Raw genomic sequence first — 15,450 nt, 5'->3', positions numbered from 1 at the left:
TCGTCAGTTTCATTCAAAACCTTTTTTTTTTTAGGGCTATCAATCGCTTGTGGCGATGTATATAGAGACACACACAAGAATTTCCCAGCAGGTTTTCGTATATTTTGTTCCAGGTGGATGGGCGCGGGCACAAAACCTTTTTTTTTTACTTTACGTGTCGTATTTCACTGTTGGGTTCAAATCCGGCGGCACACCGACCCGAGCACACACACACCGGAAATGTGTGTGTGTGTGTCTCCCCCTCTTTTTTTTTATGTTCTCTTGTGTAGCACAATCGTTTACGAAACTGAAAGAAGAGAACGTTTTTTTCTCATTTTCGTCACTATCCTTTTTTTTTTTATGATATGTAAATTTGTCGTTGACTTTCACGTCTTGGACAAATTGAAATTCAAGACAGGGTGGGATGTTTTATGGAGTCGGATGACATAGAGCGGACACACGAATATTTTATGTTATTCATATTGAAGGGTGAGACCAAAGGCAGTCGACAAAACGTTGCCGTTAGCAATTTGATTCGATTAGTCGCATTTTTTAAAAATTCAAATTTTCCATATCGTCGGAATAATTAAAATTCTTGTATAGAGATGGGTTGAATTATGTAACAACAACAACAACAGAGGATTTGTTTTAAATTCCAACTTTGTGTGTATGCAAATTGATGTCATAAGATCATCGAACGCAGCACCAGAGAGTTATATTCCAACGTATTTCTTTTGTCTTTTTATTTATATGTATTAGCTTATAGTCTCTCTACTACGTGAATGATTGTTGCGGTGCCCTCAGGCTTGCCGGGACGAAAGAGAAAGAGATAATAACAATAAATTGTTCTCTCTCGGAAAATCTTGTTGTTTTTAATTGCTGCGCACAGATTTATTAGGGAGGAAATACGAGCCAATTGTATAATCCCAAAATAAAAAAGGGGAAATTTACATGGACGACTTTGAATGCACGCACAAAACAATAAAATGATGCAGCCATTCAAATGCGGTGTATAAATATCGGGAAATTAAAATGTATAAACGTTTCGATTGTCTCTGTGGAAACAACAACATGTTTTCGAAATTTGGAAACAGCAATTTAGCCCGAGACAGGCAAAACGACATTTTATATACCACAATTAGGTTGCGTATATATGAAATTCAACAAATACCTGGAATGTTTCCTAATATCCACATACTCGTATATAACCGAATAATTCCGCATTTTCAAGATTTTTACTCGCATTTCAATTCTTTGTTTCTTTCTTCGCCAGCATTTAACATTGGAAAATGCCTATATAAATAGTCTTTTTTGAAATTGAACACGAAAAATCGGCATAAATTATGCACTTCTATATCCTCAAATGGGGAATTTGAAAAGCCGCAATGTCATCGATCAAGAGCCAGGCCCATACTAGAGGTGATGATATGGGGACGCGTTGCGAAAAGCCGCTAATATTATGCACGTAACTGGAAGCGGTGAAATCTCCTATCTGTGTTGTGTGTCTATACATATCCAACTAGCCACTAGGCATCTAAATGACGTATACGATCGCTCCCAGACGCGTTACATTCGCCGTCATCATATCGAAATTTAGGAAACGAAAGTTTAATGTATTTTGTTTCGTATAAAAACTATAGAGTTCTAAATGCATACATTAATAATGATTTAGGAAAAAAAATTCAATTGAAGAAATTTATTTAAATTGCTATACGTCCATTAATGGCGCCGCTATTGTTTTCAAAGACGCGCAAAAAACGAATGTGTATCTCGTGGTTCTTAGCTGATTAGCGAGTTAGGGCATTCCTTATTGGGCAACGTCGTATACGTAATTAGTTTGCTACCAAGACATGGAACTCTATTGTTTTCTACTATATATCCAATAAAAATAAGAGCTTCTTCTTTGACTGTAACCTCTTGAACTATACACAGCAACAACCCGCCCTGTGTCGCGCAGTTTAGGCTCACAAAAAAGAACTTTCTCAAAGCTCGTGCTTGTGTAGTAGTACATCATCACCAATTGAATGATAACAAGGTGCGTAGACCCTGTGTACACCAGGTGTTTTGTTTTTTGTTCGGCAGGCAGTTTGTACTATATACACTTGCACATTGTTTGTGCTATGTTTAGAAGAAAACGTGCTACTCGTCTAGAGCCGACAGTGAAAGCTGTTGGGGCAGGGACACGTTATCGTTTTTTATTGTTTGGCAAATGCCGCCAAAGTCACATCTTTAAGGCTCAATTTTTGTTATTATTCGCAGTTTCTTACACAGAGACTTTCTCTCCATTTAAGGGGTGGATTGACTGCTCGAGGCCCATTACAAGGGATAAGGCACGCGAAAGAAAGATGCTCTTGTGTGTGTATAGATACAATTGGCGACACAAGACCCGTATGTAACGAAAAAAACTTCTTTGTTTCAGACCTTGACGATGTAACATTCTTTTCAACGTTTCCCACGTTTAAAATTAAAAGAAAATGAAGAACATGAAAAGGAAAACTTTTTTCAGAGTTTAGCAGTGTGGGAATTTGTTAAACTCGAGACCTCCCCGCATGTAATCCATGTTAGATTCTTTTTATTATGTAGTCCTTAAAATATAAAAACATTGTACACACAACGGTTTCTTTTCTGATACAGCGCCACGTACCGGTCATAACGGAATCGCATTATTCAAGAACGATACTCTTCTTATGAATTTCAGTACACATCCTTCCGATTTTTGTTTGTTTTGTTCGTGACTCTCGTGAAATATTCTCAAATGGATTGGTTTCCCACGTCTGCTCTTTGCAGGAACGCGGCCATTGTCGCAAACGTAACAAAACTGACCCATGAATCTTAAAATGTCTCCTGACTCGAGTATTGTGTAGAGAAATGTGCGACCGACGTGACCGTTTTCTTCATTCTTTTTCTTTAAAAAAAAAGAAACGACCCACTTTGGAATGTGCGCATCGAGTGAATTCAATTAGCGAGCAATCTGGCGACAACGCTTTCTATTTTGCCTGTAATTTGAGCGACACACATCGACACCAACAACAACAAAACATTTATCATAAACACCATCATCATCTTTTCTGATCACTTTCTCTTGGCTGGTTGTCATTACACAGGTGAAAACGTTGGTGATACGCTGCTCCAAACAGACGTAAGAAATTGAGATAAAAACCGTGCATAACGCGACAATTGGTGTTCCTTTTTTGTTGTTTTCATCTTCCATGAAGCCACCTGCTGCTTTTTGCCGCCAGTAAGTTCCGTATAGCCGTACTTTTACGACTTCTTTATTTGTGTGTGTGCTTCACCTTTTATACTTAACCAGAGATGAACACGGTACGGGAACTCCCAAAAAGGCGCGTGCGTCCACCTAAAATTAAGATGCCAAGGGCAGCAGCCCCCAATCATTTCTTTGCAGTACGAATATCAGACTGTCAGGTTGGTCCATCAAACGTGTCGTATTATCAGTAACCTTTCAATTGTCTCTCGCACAGATCATTCAAGCTGTGCACAATGTCCACAGCACCATTTTGGAGCAGGAACCTGTTCTCAAGCAGACCCTCGTGCCTCCATCAACCCTCCACATCACGCTGGCAGTTGCACACCTGTCCACCACCGAGGATGTGGTCAAGTGATTTATTCATCATTCATTTCACATAACCACTAACTCACCGTGTGATTTATTTCAACCCATCAAGGGCCAATCAGGTATTGCAAGAGTCCATGAGGGTTTTCTCAGCCAGATTGCAAAGCCCTCAGTTGGACATTCATTTGGCGCAGATGGGGCATTTCAACAACAAAGTCATCTACGCCCGTATAAAGGAGGAAAGCGACGGAGCGGAGCATCTCAATCAGCTTTGGAAATCGTTGCGCGATGGTTGCCAAACCGCAGGCATTTCGTTAATTGACGGAGACAGATTCACACCGCACGTAACTCTCCTGAAAATGTCCAAAGACCCCAGACTCAGGCGTAAAGTACGAAACTCCCCTTTGGCACATTATGAAATTTGGTTTTGGTTAGGAGAAAATCTCTTTCTTTCTCAGGGGATCAAGGCTGTGGCCTCCCATTTGTACGAGAAACACCTTGATTGCGTATTCGGTCGACAGGTAACAAATATTCACCAACTGCGAAGCTGATTCAAGGTTAAGTTTTTTTCCATAAATGAACCAGGTGGTTGAGAGCGTTCAGTTGCTGTCGATGACAGACCCCAAGGACGATGAGGGCTACTACGCTCTGAAAGGTGAATTCCATTTCGGTACGTACACATACACAAATTTTTATTAAATACGGCTCGCGTTTAATAAAGTTATTTGTTAAACGTTAAATCTAGTAGTAGAAAGCGTTCCGCGGTTGGAGTTGATAGATGATGTTGGTGAAAAATGCACAAGCAGTACATTAAATCCACCTAAAAGCCACGATGCAGGGTTTGCACCTGACAACGATCGAGATTAAAATTGATACGACTTGCTACTGTCAATCACCTTTCCCTTAGGTGCTTTTACGGAAAATGTGACACCAATTTGGACTTAAACAGCGACAGTTGCCCTCATGAGTCACGTGAACGTCTTGGCGTAACGAAAAATTTAATCAGTTGAATTACTAGACGGATATTTTGTTTTAAAGCATTCCTTTCTTTATACAGTTCATCATAAACTCGGCATATTTCCTAAGTTACTTCAGGTCTTTTTTTAAATGTTAATATACATGTAATAAAAATACTAGTGACTACACCATTCTTTCATCAATTTTCAGAATACCTGGACAAAAGTAACACCAAAATACTTTTGCAATTTTCTTATCTAATGTTTAAGTTTGTGCTGTTACCTAAAACACAGTGGGAAGCTTTAATTACAGTTGTATATTTTTTTATTTTTCAACCAGGGACACAAACTATTATTGAAACATAAAAATTCTTTTCACCTTTTACTTAAAGAATCCTAAATAGTTGCGCAAAAAATCCATTTCATTCCAGTTTCCCTATTAAGAAGAGAAAGAATCTTTAGACATTTGACTAAAATCACAACAATTTTTCCACATAAAAAAATTCTCATAGCGGTTAATGTCAACACTAGCACTCTGAATGTGAACAGTATTTAAAATCATTGAATGTAATATAGACAAATCCATTATAGGCCCCTTACCACTCGATGTCATTGATAAGCTTCTTGTTCCAAGGGTCCTGAGGTATACCGTGTCTCCAGAAATTTTTTTCACTCTACAAAATCGAAAACAAAATCTTTGTGAACTTAGATTATGCCAGAGAAATATTATGCGTTCACTATTGTTCTTTAACAGTTAAAATTGTGAAAGATAAAACAACTGATTGAATGGGATAGAAGACAATGAAATAAAATGTTGAGATTCATGTGGCATTCTCACGTGTGCGCGTTTGTTTCAGCCATTTTACGTCCCTCGACTATTAGAACAAAAAGACCCCAAGAATAGCACCATTTCACAAGTTTAATTCTTGTACATTTACGAAAGCTACTCCCCAGTATAATCTAAATGAGATGGCTAAATATTAACTTATTCGTATTACCTGACGACAATTCTGAGGAACTTCGTTGAGTGACGGCTGAAATAGAAAAGAACGTTTGATGCATGATCGTAGAGAAGGAAAATATCAAGCGGATATGAGCAGAGTGCCAGATCTCAGTTATTACTTGGATACTATTGGAAGTCTGGCGCCGCTGGCAGACGCATTTTTTCAACAACCTATTGTTTATCACAAAGTCAAACTTGGCGTATATTTAATGACGATTTTAAAATAGTGTTGCATGAATTTCAATTTCTTTCCACAATGGATTTCTATAGATTGATGCTATATATCGTTTTATTGCACTCATTCAAATCTACCTCAGGGTATTCGGTGCTAGCTCTTGTAACCGATTTTTTTCTTTCTAGCTATGAAAAACTGCGATGTCCTTTAGGTGATTGCTGCAATAACCATTGGATTCCAAATAACACTACAAGTAAAGAGTTATACATCACGGCACGCATATTTTTCTGACATTGTTTCTTGTATACCATAGAACTACAAGAATTATTAAAACAAGATGTCTTTGGTCAACATATTGCAACAGAGGTTGTTTCCCGTCAGATAGAAGCCCACTTGTCCAATCCTAGTCCTTCAAAGCCTCTAGTATTAAGTTTCCATGGTTGGACAGGGAATGGGAAGAATCATGTTGCTTACTTAATAGCCAAGAGCCTTTACAAGAAGGAAACAGATAGTCAGTTCTATCACCACTTCATATCCACAGTACACTTTCCTCATCAGGTAATTATAAAAGTTACATACAGAATAATATACCATCCTTATTGCCACTTGCTTATCCATTACAGCACAATACACAACTATATCAAGATCAAATTAGATCCTGGGTGAGTGGTAATGTCAGTAGATGCACCCAATCGCTTTTTGTTTTTGATGAAGTAGACAAGATGCCATCAGGAGTATTGGATGGTATCAAAGCTTATTTGGATTATGTTGACAGAGTGGATGGTGTTGACTACAGGTAGGTAAACCTCAGCTACCACATAATCTAGACTGATTGACTGTTGTCTTCTGCCACTTTAAGGAAATCCATATTTATTTTCCTGAGCAACACTGGAGGTAAAGAGATTACTAAAAAAGTACACGACATCTGGTTGAAAGGGAACGTCAAACGAGAGGAATTGACAGTGCGAGATTTTGAACGACTCGTTGAGCTGGGAGCTTTCAACGAAGAAGGTAAACTGAGTTTTGATCTCTTAATTCAATAATTCCTGAATGCTTACCCTTTACTCTGAAGGTGGCGGGTTGCATCAGAGTCGCCTGATTGAGAAACATTTAATTGACGTCTACGTTCCTTTCCTGCCCATGGAAAAAATACATGTCCGACTGTGCGCGGAAAACGAATTTAACAAACAAAAGTATTTTCCAAGAAACAAAGAAGCAGCTTTACAGTGAGTATGATTCATTGCCTTTGCTGGAATAATATTTCAATACTTTCTGCATTAATAAGGAAAATTGTTGATGGACTCCATTATTACCCTGAAGACAAAGAGCTCTACTCGACAACTGGCTGTAAAAGAGTGGCCCAAAGAGTGAGTTTGTACATAGCCGAGGAACGTTACAACAATCGTGCATATGGAAGACGCCACCATGATAGTAGTGAACTCTAAACTGTTTCACTACTCTTTAAGATGTTTTAATGATGGGAGAATTGTACCCCCTGTTGAAACATAAACTGTGATAAATCTGTCATTCTGGTATATTTGAGCATCAACTGTGTAGATGTCAAAAGCCGTCAGCAGTTTTTAAAGAAAGCATGTGAGATACAATCAATCCATTTCCTTAAAAAAACCAATTCATTTAGACCTTCTCAATTATTGGTCAACATGGATGGCATTAGAATGTGGTAGGCTACTCGGATTGTCGCTTTGTCGGATACAGTTAACTGACAAGTCTGCAAACTTGAAAGCACAGATGCCGAAACGTATTTTATTCAATATAAAAAATTAAGATATTTCCATTTTATTGCCGAATAGTTTAATTGTTGTTTTGTGTTGTTGTTTGTTGGTTTTTAATTTTGTAAATTTTTTCATTTTGGTTAGATTTTTTTTGTTTTTGGGAGGGGTAGATTTTTAGCCGAAAATGGCACTCATTTCAATTCAAATACTCAGTTCGACTTAAGAAGAAGTTCAGAACTTCAGATCTCCTTATCTCGGAACATTTTAATAGTTAGTAGCATACTTTTAGATTCTATTTACCCTCACTATGAAAGGCAACATTAAAAGGTAGCAACAACAAAAGATTATCGTTACTTTGATAGTTGAAATCGATTTAGGTTTGGCTACCTTTTTGTTTTGGGCGGAGAGGGGAAGGGTGTAGATTTGGGAAGAGGCTGGCGGCAAAATTGGTCAACGTGTTCAGTTTAACTCCAGATCTCGAAAGAGCACGTACGCTCGTAGTGCATTTTTAGATCATTTTCTACCCGCATGATTGAAGGAATAATTGAAAGGTAGCAATAACAAGAGATGATCATTATTTGAAATCCTAAAATTACCGATGCTGTTTGTTAGTTCATTGTTCATGGGGTACTGGACGTGGGTAATCGCCACGAAAAAAACCACGTGGACGGCTTGCTGTGGCTCCCTTTGTCACGCCTGTTGGGACATCCTAGTCTGTTTATTGGAACTAGGTATAGTTTTCTTTTTGAAGTTTATTTTTTTGCAATAAAGGAACGAAAATTGGCCGGAAAGACGAAACATAGGTTTAACAGCATTATAAAAAAAAAGAACTTTGGTTTCACACTTCGATGTTGTTTTCCCGCCCATGTTCGGCTTTTTGACTGATTATGTCGCAATTGAAAGTGAATTGTTTTCTATTGTTTTGTGTGTGTGTGTGTAAACTCTACTTGAGAAACGTGTCCATTCCTTTGTTTCTTTCTCACCAACAATCTTGGGACCCCCTCCCACAAAAAATTCCTTTAACGATAGAGAATTTATTTCTTGTTCTTCAAATTTCATTGCAAATCATTCCGAGGGAAGTCACCAAAGTCTTCGTTAGCTTAGTTTTCAATTAAAGTTGAATCCAAGTACTGAGAACTAACGAATGGCTCCATGTAATTCTCGATCGTGTTGGTCAGCTGATGAAACGTTGGTCGGTCGTTTGGTTCTTTGTCCCAACAGCTTTTCATCACTTCCCCAACGAAATTAGGCGCGTATTCTGGTTTCTCCATTCGCAGTCCGTCTTGAATATCTTTGACGAGTATAGGGCCGTTCATTCCTTGAAAAATGCACAAATGTAGATTTCATTGCGTTAATGGGAATTTGATTTCTGAAATACCTGGGTAGGGAATTTTGCCCAGGGCAAAGAGCTCCCATAGAACAACGCCGTAAGACCAGACATCCGATTGACTGGAAAATACGTGATCGGTCAGCGATTCGATGGCCATCCATTTAATTGGTAGTAATCCCTTTGAATTAAGTCAAAGTAAATGAAGGCCAATTTCTTATATTATGCGCCGGGTTGCCAAGTTTACCTGTCCTTTCATGTGGTAGTTGTAGTTTTGCATTTGTCTGGCCATTCCAAAATCAGCGACCTTAACAATTCCATGATCGGCTAAAAGGACATTGCGAGCGGCCAAATCACCATGCAGAATCTGATGTCAAATATTTCTAATCACACTGAAAAATGAGTTTAAAGTAAACTTGATTGAAACTGTACATTTTTGCTCGCGATATATTCCATGCCCTTGGCTATTTGTAGAGAAAAGCTGATCAAATTCCAGGTGGAAATTGGTCCATTGCTACTAGGGTCTGAATTTTCTCCATATTTCCAATTGGCTTCTATTTCTTGAAGGCAATCATCTGCTGTTGATGGCATTTTTTAAATCTAAAAGAATCGTTTTTTTTTCTTCGCAAATTTGAAAATTTACCGTGACAAATTGAACCGTCGGCCGTCGAGTTTATTGTTTGAGATACAAAATGATCTGAGGGTCCAGGATTTGACTCTGCACAAGAGTCAATGCCATGACTGGTTTTGATGACATTGACATTAGAAATCGACTTTGAATTGTAAAATTTTTGTACCTGCGAGTCTCGTCAATTCCAACAAATTCGTTAGTCAATTGTAGATTCCCGACCTCGTCCAATTGGTTGACAAATGTATTGCGCTGTTTAATTAAATACGATTGCAAATTGCCGTAACGACAATAATCGATAATCACCAAGAGTTCGCCTGTCCCAATCAAATGTGATACACTGAACTGAAAAATTTGCAAGACTTAATTCAACACCTTTGATGATGTCTTTGGTGCAGGCTCCCAGTAGATTGACGACATTTAAATGCGATCCCAAATAATTGAGAATTTTCAGTTCCCTTATGAGAGCGTCTAATCCGGCCGTCTTTGATTTCGTTCTAAATTGCGATGTAGAAAGAACCTTTTTGACGGCCACTATCGTAACAGTTTCGTCCGAGTCTTTGAGTCCAACAGCTTCGGCTTTGTAAACTTCTCCGAAACATCCTTTTCCCAGTTGTTTTCCTACGTTTTCGTAGTTGTTAAGTGAAATTTGTGGAATTGGTTTTTAAAGGCAGAACACAAACCGAGTCTGAGGCGATCTTTTGGAAATTCACAGCGTTTGTCGTAAGGGAGAAATTCCGTTTGATAGTCGATCGGCAAATTCAGATCAATGCCATCAGGATTTCCATCCAATCTTCTCTGAATTTCCTTTTCCATTTTTTCCTTTGTGGTTTCGTTGGATATCAAAAATCGAATTTAAATAATCGTGACGTGTAGATTTTGTTTAAACTCACCTTAGCCCTATCGACGAATTTTTTTATTGCTATTCCAGATACCAAACATAGGAAGATAGATACGCAATTAATGATTAGCTCAACAGAGGTCGTCTTTGGATTAGCAATAGTAAATGTAGTAAAAGTAGTTTCTTCAGCAAAATTGAAATTTCTCGATCTCAATTCTCCTCGGCTGTTGATCCAACGACAAGAATAACTTGAATTTTCTCCATCGATTCCGTTTAATGGCAACACCGATGAACTGTTGCTCGTAAAAATTAGTCCCGAATATTCCTTGTCATCCTGATTTTTCAAAATCGTAACGTTTTCGTTGAGAATTAGAAAAAGTCTTGTTTACCTTGAACCATTTGATGTGGACGTCATCAAAATATCGATTGCAAGTCAAATTCTGAGCTATTCCTCTTCCCAGTTGGACCTGCACTGGGTCGATTTTTTCTTTATTGAGTAAAAAAAAAAAAAAGAAAAAAACTTCCCAATTTTTTACCCCCCAAAAAGGGCAAATCATGAAAGTCAATACCTTTGATTTGAAAAGTAATCCATCGAGAAATGATTTGTCGATTCTCATGGCCTCTGCATTGAAAGCGCGTCTGCGTATTGAGTCTTATACCTAGCAGTTTCAGGGAACTTTCCAAGGTTAATCTTTGAATTTCTTCTCCGTGAAAGAAGCCAACTGAACCCTTCCCTGAAAACTCTACTTGAATTCCTGTTGCAAATTGCAGTGAAAGATGAGGGGAGAGATTGTCTTGTTAGAGACCGACATTATCTCATACCTCTAGGAGGGTTAGTTTGATTTATAAATTGTTCTTTGCCGGTTTCGTTGTCTACGTAAAACCAGTGTAGGGACACCTTGTGCTGGTTGTTGAAATTATTTTTTAAATTAATTATACATTTCAGAGTCACGTTGCTTCCTTCCAGCGGATCATCGTCACCATCTCGAACGAGTTCTATATCTATTTGCTTATATCAATTTGTTCTAAGGAATTCAATTTTTGATCGGATTGATGCGAATACGAATACCGTTGGTGAAAAGGTAGAATTCGCGTTCGGTGGGTTCAGCAGTTGGCGTAGTTTCCTTCATTTTGCCTACGCATTTGTATATATCTTGGTCACTAGTTTTCGAATTGGTTAACCTCAATCCTCGTTCTGGCAAAGGTTTCAGCAACCAACTGGCATTTCCCAATTCATTTGACAATTCCTGCTTGTTTTGTTGTTTTAATTGGATTAATATGTTGAAGTGGACCACTTTTTATTTGGTGTCGATTACCATCGAGTCCCATCCATCAGCTGCCAAAAAATTTCTCCGGTATAATGAAATGGTTACATTTGGATGAGTAGGTTTGCATGGGATATCTTTAGATTCACCATTCCACGACGTAAATGTCTTGGTATGGTACACATCGATGAAAACGAGTTCCCGTTCACCTGATTATATCCAAAGAATGTTGACTTTTTGCTAACAGACAATTTAAAAAAATCATTCAATTTAACTGACTGTAAACGTAAACGTATTGGTCGATTTTGATATGAGGAAGGACAGCGCATCGAAAATATCCCGTGTCAGAGGGGACGGTCTCTTGTAAAACCATTGACGATTTCACGTGAGTTTCGTTCCTACCGACCGTGAAGCGAAAACGATGTCCGATGCTGCTGTTCTGAGTCAATTATTTTTAAGTCAGCGTATATTTGTCGAATGCAATTGTTATGCCTACGTACTTTTAGGTAATTGGTGAGCACATCGGGCAGAATCCACGTCATGTTAGCTGATTTACTTTCTTCCTCGGTTTCAAACTGGTAGATGCAAGACAAACTGAGAGTTTGACCTACATCGATCACCTGTTGCACTTGATCGGGGATCATCACTGGCCGATTTGCACGAGTTATTACAGGTAAAAATATGAAGGTTGCTATTAGTAGCATTGCGTACGTCAAAAACGTGAACTTTCGATTTAGAAATTGATTTTCTCGAAACCGTTTTGATTGTCGTCAACAGGTTTCTAAAACACCGACAGCCAACGTCTACGCCATGCAATTGTGTGTCGTTGTGATGTTTAGGGGGAGGTCATTTGAATTTGAGAGAACGCAACTCTTAGTTTTTGATTTTATTTATTTAAATAATGTTAATCAAGGTAGGGGATGTGGTTTTCCTATGATAATTCACATTTTGGCTAGACTAAAATTGTCTTAATCTAATTTTTTATCCTTCCATTTTGTCTCCCGGTGGATGTGGGGTTTCATTTCGTGCGCCTACACAGCGGGGACAAAATACTTAATTTTTGATACTTAAAAAAGGCCAGACTACTAGATCTTTTTTTCGTACTTAATTTCTATAAGATAGTGGAGAGTGGGGGCAATTGAGACACAGGGCAATTGAAACAAAAATTGTTTCTCTCGCCGTATAAGAGGAATTTTCTTGAAAAAATTAGAGTTAATAGAATGAGGGGGTTTACAAGTTTAGAAAAATTTACGAGTTTTTGTATTCAAAACTTTTTATGATATCTCGAAAAAACCGTTTTTTGTTCTCCGTCTGTTAAATTTGCGTTTTCAATTTTTTTGTTTTAACCCCTAAAACGCTACGCTTTAGTAATAAAATTAGTTTCAGATGATTTGCAATTAATTTTTCTACAATTTAATGTCATTTAATTTTTCCCTGCATTCTTAAATAATTTTAAATAATTAAATGTAACGATGACCCTATTGCAGGGCAATTGAAACACTTTGTTTATATTCCCTGTCTGCGAGTGGTTGCATTTTTTTTAGTAAGTAGTAAGTATTTGACGTAATTCATTTAAACAAATGTAAATCCTCATGTTAACACAACTATAATACTTGTATTCGCTGTTTGGGATTTATTAAAAAAAGTATGTTGCTTAATGGTTTTTTTTTTATTTCATTATTTTAATATTTTAATCTAAATTACGATCTACTTTAAGCGACCTTCGTTTTTCACCTGTTGAGTTTGGCAATCATGACTAGTCGATTAGCTTCACTTCCTACGTTCAACAGCATTAAGAAAGCGATTAATAACATTGTTTTTGTTGTGTCCATTATTCGAGTTCACTCTGTCAAAATCGTTTTGTCTTTGATTGATTTATAGAACAATGACAGGCAACGTCTATGCTATCCCTCTGTGCGCCGTAATACGAGATTTAGGGAGATATGATTCGAATTTGAGAGAAGGTGTCAGGGGAAGTGGTTTTCCGATAATAATCCACAACTAGGCGACAGTGAAATCATCTTATTCTGTTTTTCCTCCTTCCATTTTACCTCTTGGCGGATGTACGGGTTTTCGTATTTTGCTTTTTTAGTGAAAATAAAAAAAAAATCCAATGTTATCGGCATAGATTAACATACCGACGAGGTGGCCGAGTGGTTAAGGCGATAGACTGCTAATCTATTGTGCTCTGCACGCATGAGTTCGAATCTCATCCTCGTCGAAGTTTATTGATTTAATGTTGTATCGATGCTAATACGATTCGTGCACTCTTTTTTTTGTTTTGTTTCTTTTTGCCATTACGTACCGAAAAATAGTCGCACGAAAAGATTATGTTAAGTCAATAACAAATGAAGTGCTTTGGTTTTTAATAAAAATAACAAAGTAAAAGTAATTTTCTAATAATAAAATCTGCTCCCATAGATGGCGTTTGTTTCCAAAAGTTCCAACAACTTCAATAACCGCGGCTGTTGATGGATGAATCCTGTGGGATGCAGTGGACTCCATTTTGCTGTCGATGAAGATCACATCACAATGCAGTACTTGACATTTCAACGATGCTAAAGATTGCTGCATCAATTTCAGCGCCAAAGCTGAACACAAGGGGAAGTAATAAAGTCCTATAACGAAAATAGATTTCAAGGAGGAGATTCAGTAAAAATCGAGCTGAATACGTGAGGTCAACGGTCACGTGTCTATTAGAGCCAACAACTTGTTAAACCAAGACCATCTGTTTCGCCAAAGGAATGGCCGTTGCAAAGCAGTTGATTAGGCGACGTTTAATTATTATTTCAGGGACTCATCGTTCTGGATACAAATACGAGAGCGGGCGAATGAAAGCGATTATAATCTGGATCCAATTACGTTACAAGTACAGGTAATCTTATGTTTTAAGAAATGATGCCACCATAACGAGTCCTACTACCGTCCAAATTCGGATCAATTGTAGGGCGACTGAAGGGTTTTCGTAGTCGACTTTTTTTATATTTTTATTTACTATTTTTAACATTCGGTTTGGTGCGGGTGAGTGTTTCAGTTCGTGAAAAGATGTTCCAAGTCACATAGCTGCCATTCATAGTTTTGATGAATTGACATTGAAACAATATCGAATTAGGCATTCAATAATTTTTTCGGTTTTCTTTTAAAATCATCATATTTTAGCGGGGATTTTTATTTGTTAACGTCATCGATGTGAAGAATGTAACGACGAGGTGGCCGAGTGGTTAAGGCGATAGACTGCTAATCTATTGTGCTCTGCACGCATGAGTTCGAATCTCATCCTCGTCGAATGTCGTTGATCTGATCTTGCATCTATTCTAATTCTATTTGTTTTGTCTATTTTTCTTTTGGTTAGCCATTATATACCGAAAAATAGTCGTACGAAAACATAACGTTAAGTCAATAACAAAGCAAATGTTTTTTTTATAAGACCTGGTCACATCCCAACGGCATTCGATTTTCTTGCCATGAAACTCAATATGTCATCTGCTGTGGGCAGTCTTCTTACAATGCTTTATTTCAATCTTTGTGTTGCAGATCTAATAGAATATAGCGGCCATTGCGGAGAGGGTGTGACTGGGCTGGATTGGCACCAGCCTCTTAGTCAGAAAGGACCCTGTCATGTTTTCGAGCTCTTTTGTTTAGTCGAAGGTATTGTTTCTTTTTTATGTAATTGTTCGTTAATAATTTCACGAGAGAAAGTGATTCAAATGATCTTGGATTATAACGGCATGGTGTACCTGGAACTATTGGATAACGAATTTGAATTATTTTCCATTACAGGAATTTACTTGGCCATTCTCATGCGCTGCTGTAGTGTAAGTCTGATTGGATTAATTAATCATCTTGATAACTTATAGCAAGCAATACCTGTAATCTGCTTCGTTTGATTTGTCCCACAAGAAATATCATAGGGTCGGTTACGGGGATAGGTCGAACCCAGTTCTTTGACGTGAAGTGCAATCCAAATGAAGT

General features: G+C 37.8%; 3 protein-coding genes, 1 long non-coding RNA gene and 2 other non-coding genes across 11 annotated transcripts; 4 read left to right on the top strand and 2 right to left on the bottom strand.

Annotated features, from left to right (window-relative positions):
- Positions 1-2,741: 2,741 nt before the first annotated feature.
- On the top strand, positions 2,742-4,693 carry LOC116930297 (A-kinase anchor protein 7). 3 transcript variants are annotated; one of them, XM_045178495.1, is made up of 8 exons: positions 2,742-3,118; positions 3,195-3,217; positions 3,290-3,402; positions 3,459-3,595; positions 3,663-3,939; positions 4,009-4,071; positions 4,136-4,220; positions 4,296-4,693. In XM_045178495.1, the coding sequence occupies exons 3-8, from the start codon at positions 3,292-3,294 to the stop codon at positions 4,415-4,417; spliced, it is 795 nt and encodes a 264-aa protein (XP_045034430.1). In that variant the 5' UTR covers positions 2,742-3,118; positions 3,195-3,217; positions 3,290-3,291; the 3' UTR covers positions 4,418-4,693. The 3 variants fall into 3 exon arrangements, with proteins under 3 accessions (XP_045034430.1, XP_045034427.1, XP_045034432.1); XM_045178492.1 differs by having other exon boundaries at positions 2,750-3,217; XM_045178497.1 differs by having other exon boundaries at positions 2,874-3,217; positions 4,299-4,693.
- A 115-nt stretch (positions 4,694-4,808) lies between these two features.
- LOC116930301 lies at positions 4,809-5,636 on the bottom strand. Its single transcript, XR_004398348.2, has 3 exons — positions 5,505-5,636; positions 5,107-5,180; positions 4,809-4,942 (listed from the first exon to the last, which is right to left on the bottom strand). It is a non-coding gene; the product is annotated as an uncharacterized LOC116930301 (long non-coding RNA).
- A 30-nt stretch (positions 5,637-5,666) lies between these two features.
- LOC116930294 (torsin-1A) lies at positions 5,667-7,211 on the top strand. The gene is made up of 6 exons (XM_032937693.2): positions 5,667-5,937; positions 5,998-6,242; positions 6,308-6,480; positions 6,544-6,695; positions 6,757-6,910; positions 6,970-7,211. Exons 1-6 carry the CDS (start codon positions 5,766-5,768, stop codon positions 7,127-7,129), a joined length of 1,056 nt encoding a protein of 351 aa, XP_032793584.2. The 5' UTR covers positions 5,667-5,765; the 3' UTR covers positions 7,130-7,211.
- A 940-nt stretch (positions 7,212-8,151) lies between these two features.
- Positions 8,152-12,304, bottom strand: LOC116930144 (vascular endothelial growth factor receptor 1). Of its 4 annotated transcripts, none has more exons than XM_045178411.1 (16): positions 11,979-12,304; positions 11,758-11,923; positions 11,530-11,687; positions 11,283-11,463; positions 11,036-11,215; positions 10,783-10,968; positions 10,603-10,700; positions 10,266-10,547; positions 10,056-10,194; positions 9,748-9,993; positions 9,542-9,689; positions 9,388-9,485; positions 9,177-9,322; positions 8,992-9,111; positions 8,796-8,925; positions 8,152-8,735 (listed from the first exon to the last, which is right to left on the bottom strand). In XM_045178411.1, the coding sequence occupies exons 1-16, from the start codon at positions 12,180-12,182 to the stop codon at positions 8,518-8,520; spliced, it is 2,700 nt and encodes an 899-aa protein (XP_045034346.1). In that variant the 5' UTR covers positions 12,183-12,304; the 3' UTR covers positions 8,152-8,517. The 4 variants fall into 4 exon arrangements, with proteins under 4 accessions (XP_045034346.1, XP_045034350.1, XP_045034347.1 ...); XM_045178415.1 differs by having other exon boundaries at positions 9,177-9,319; XM_045178412.1 differs by having other exon boundaries at positions 11,283-11,460; positions 11,979-12,303.
- Positions 12,305-13,617: 1,313 nt separating this feature from the next.
- Trnas-gcu lies at positions 13,618-13,699 on the top strand. Its single transcript has one exon. It is a non-coding gene; the product is annotated as a tRNA-Ser (tRNA).
- A 982-nt stretch (positions 13,700-14,681) lies between these two features.
- On the top strand, positions 14,682-14,763 carry Trnas-gcu. Its single transcript has one exon. It is a non-coding gene; the product is annotated as a tRNA-Ser (tRNA).
- Positions 14,764-15,450: the final 687 nt, after the last annotated feature.

Source organism: Daphnia magna, linkage group LG1, assembly GCF_020631705.1.
Source record: "Daphnia magna isolate NIES linkage group LG1, ASM2063170v1.1, whole genome shotgun sequence".
NCBI lineage: Eukaryota > Metazoa > Arthropoda > Branchiopoda > Diplostraca > Daphniidae > Daphnia > Daphnia magna.
The sequence above is the reverse complement of the archived record's forward strand: the minus strand, read 5'-3'. Positions and strand labels throughout refer to the sequence as shown.

What these genes read in the sequence shown, in the direction of transcription:
- LOC116930297 (XM_045178495.1), top strand. Translation starts at nt 3,292, where the DNA reads ATGAACACGGTACGGGAACTCCCAAAAAGGCGCGTGCGTCCACCTAAA. An exon ending in ACCACCGAGGATGTGGTCAA is followed by an intron (nt 3,596 to 3,662) that starts GTGATTTATTCA and finishes CAACCCATCAAG; the next exon opens with GGCCAATCAGGTATTGCAAG. An exon ending in ATTGCGTATTCGGTCGACAG is followed by an intron (nt 4,072 to 4,135) that starts GTAACAAATATT and finishes TAAATGAACCAG; the next exon opens with GTGGTTGAGAGCGTTCAGTT.
- LOC116930294 (XM_032937693.2), top strand. Translation starts at nt 5,766, where the DNA reads ATGGATTTCTATAGATTGATGCTATATATCGTTTTATTGCACTCATTC. An exon ending in GATTCCAAATAACACTACAA is followed by an intron (nt 5,938 to 5,997) that starts GTAAAGAGTTAT and finishes TGTATACCATAG; the next exon opens with AACTACAAGAATTATTAAAA. An exon ending in AACAAAGAAGCAGCTTTACA is followed by an intron (nt 6,911 to 6,969) that starts GTGAGTATGATT and finishes TGCATTAATAAG; the next exon opens with GAAAATTGTTGATGGACTCC.
- LOC116930144 (XM_045178411.1), bottom strand. Translation starts at nt 12,182, where the DNA reads ATGCTACTAATAGCAACCTTCATATTTTTACCTGTAATAACTCGTGCA. An exon ending in TGCTCACCAATTACCTAAAA is followed by an intron (nt 11,924 to 11,978) that starts GTACGTAGGCAT and finishes TAAAAATAATTG; the next exon opens with ACTCAGAACAGCAGCATCGG. An exon ending in CACCAAAGACATCATCAAAG is followed by an intron (nt 9,690 to 9,747) that starts GTGTTGAATTAA and finishes TGATTGGGACAG; the next exon opens with GCGAACTCTTGGTGATTATC.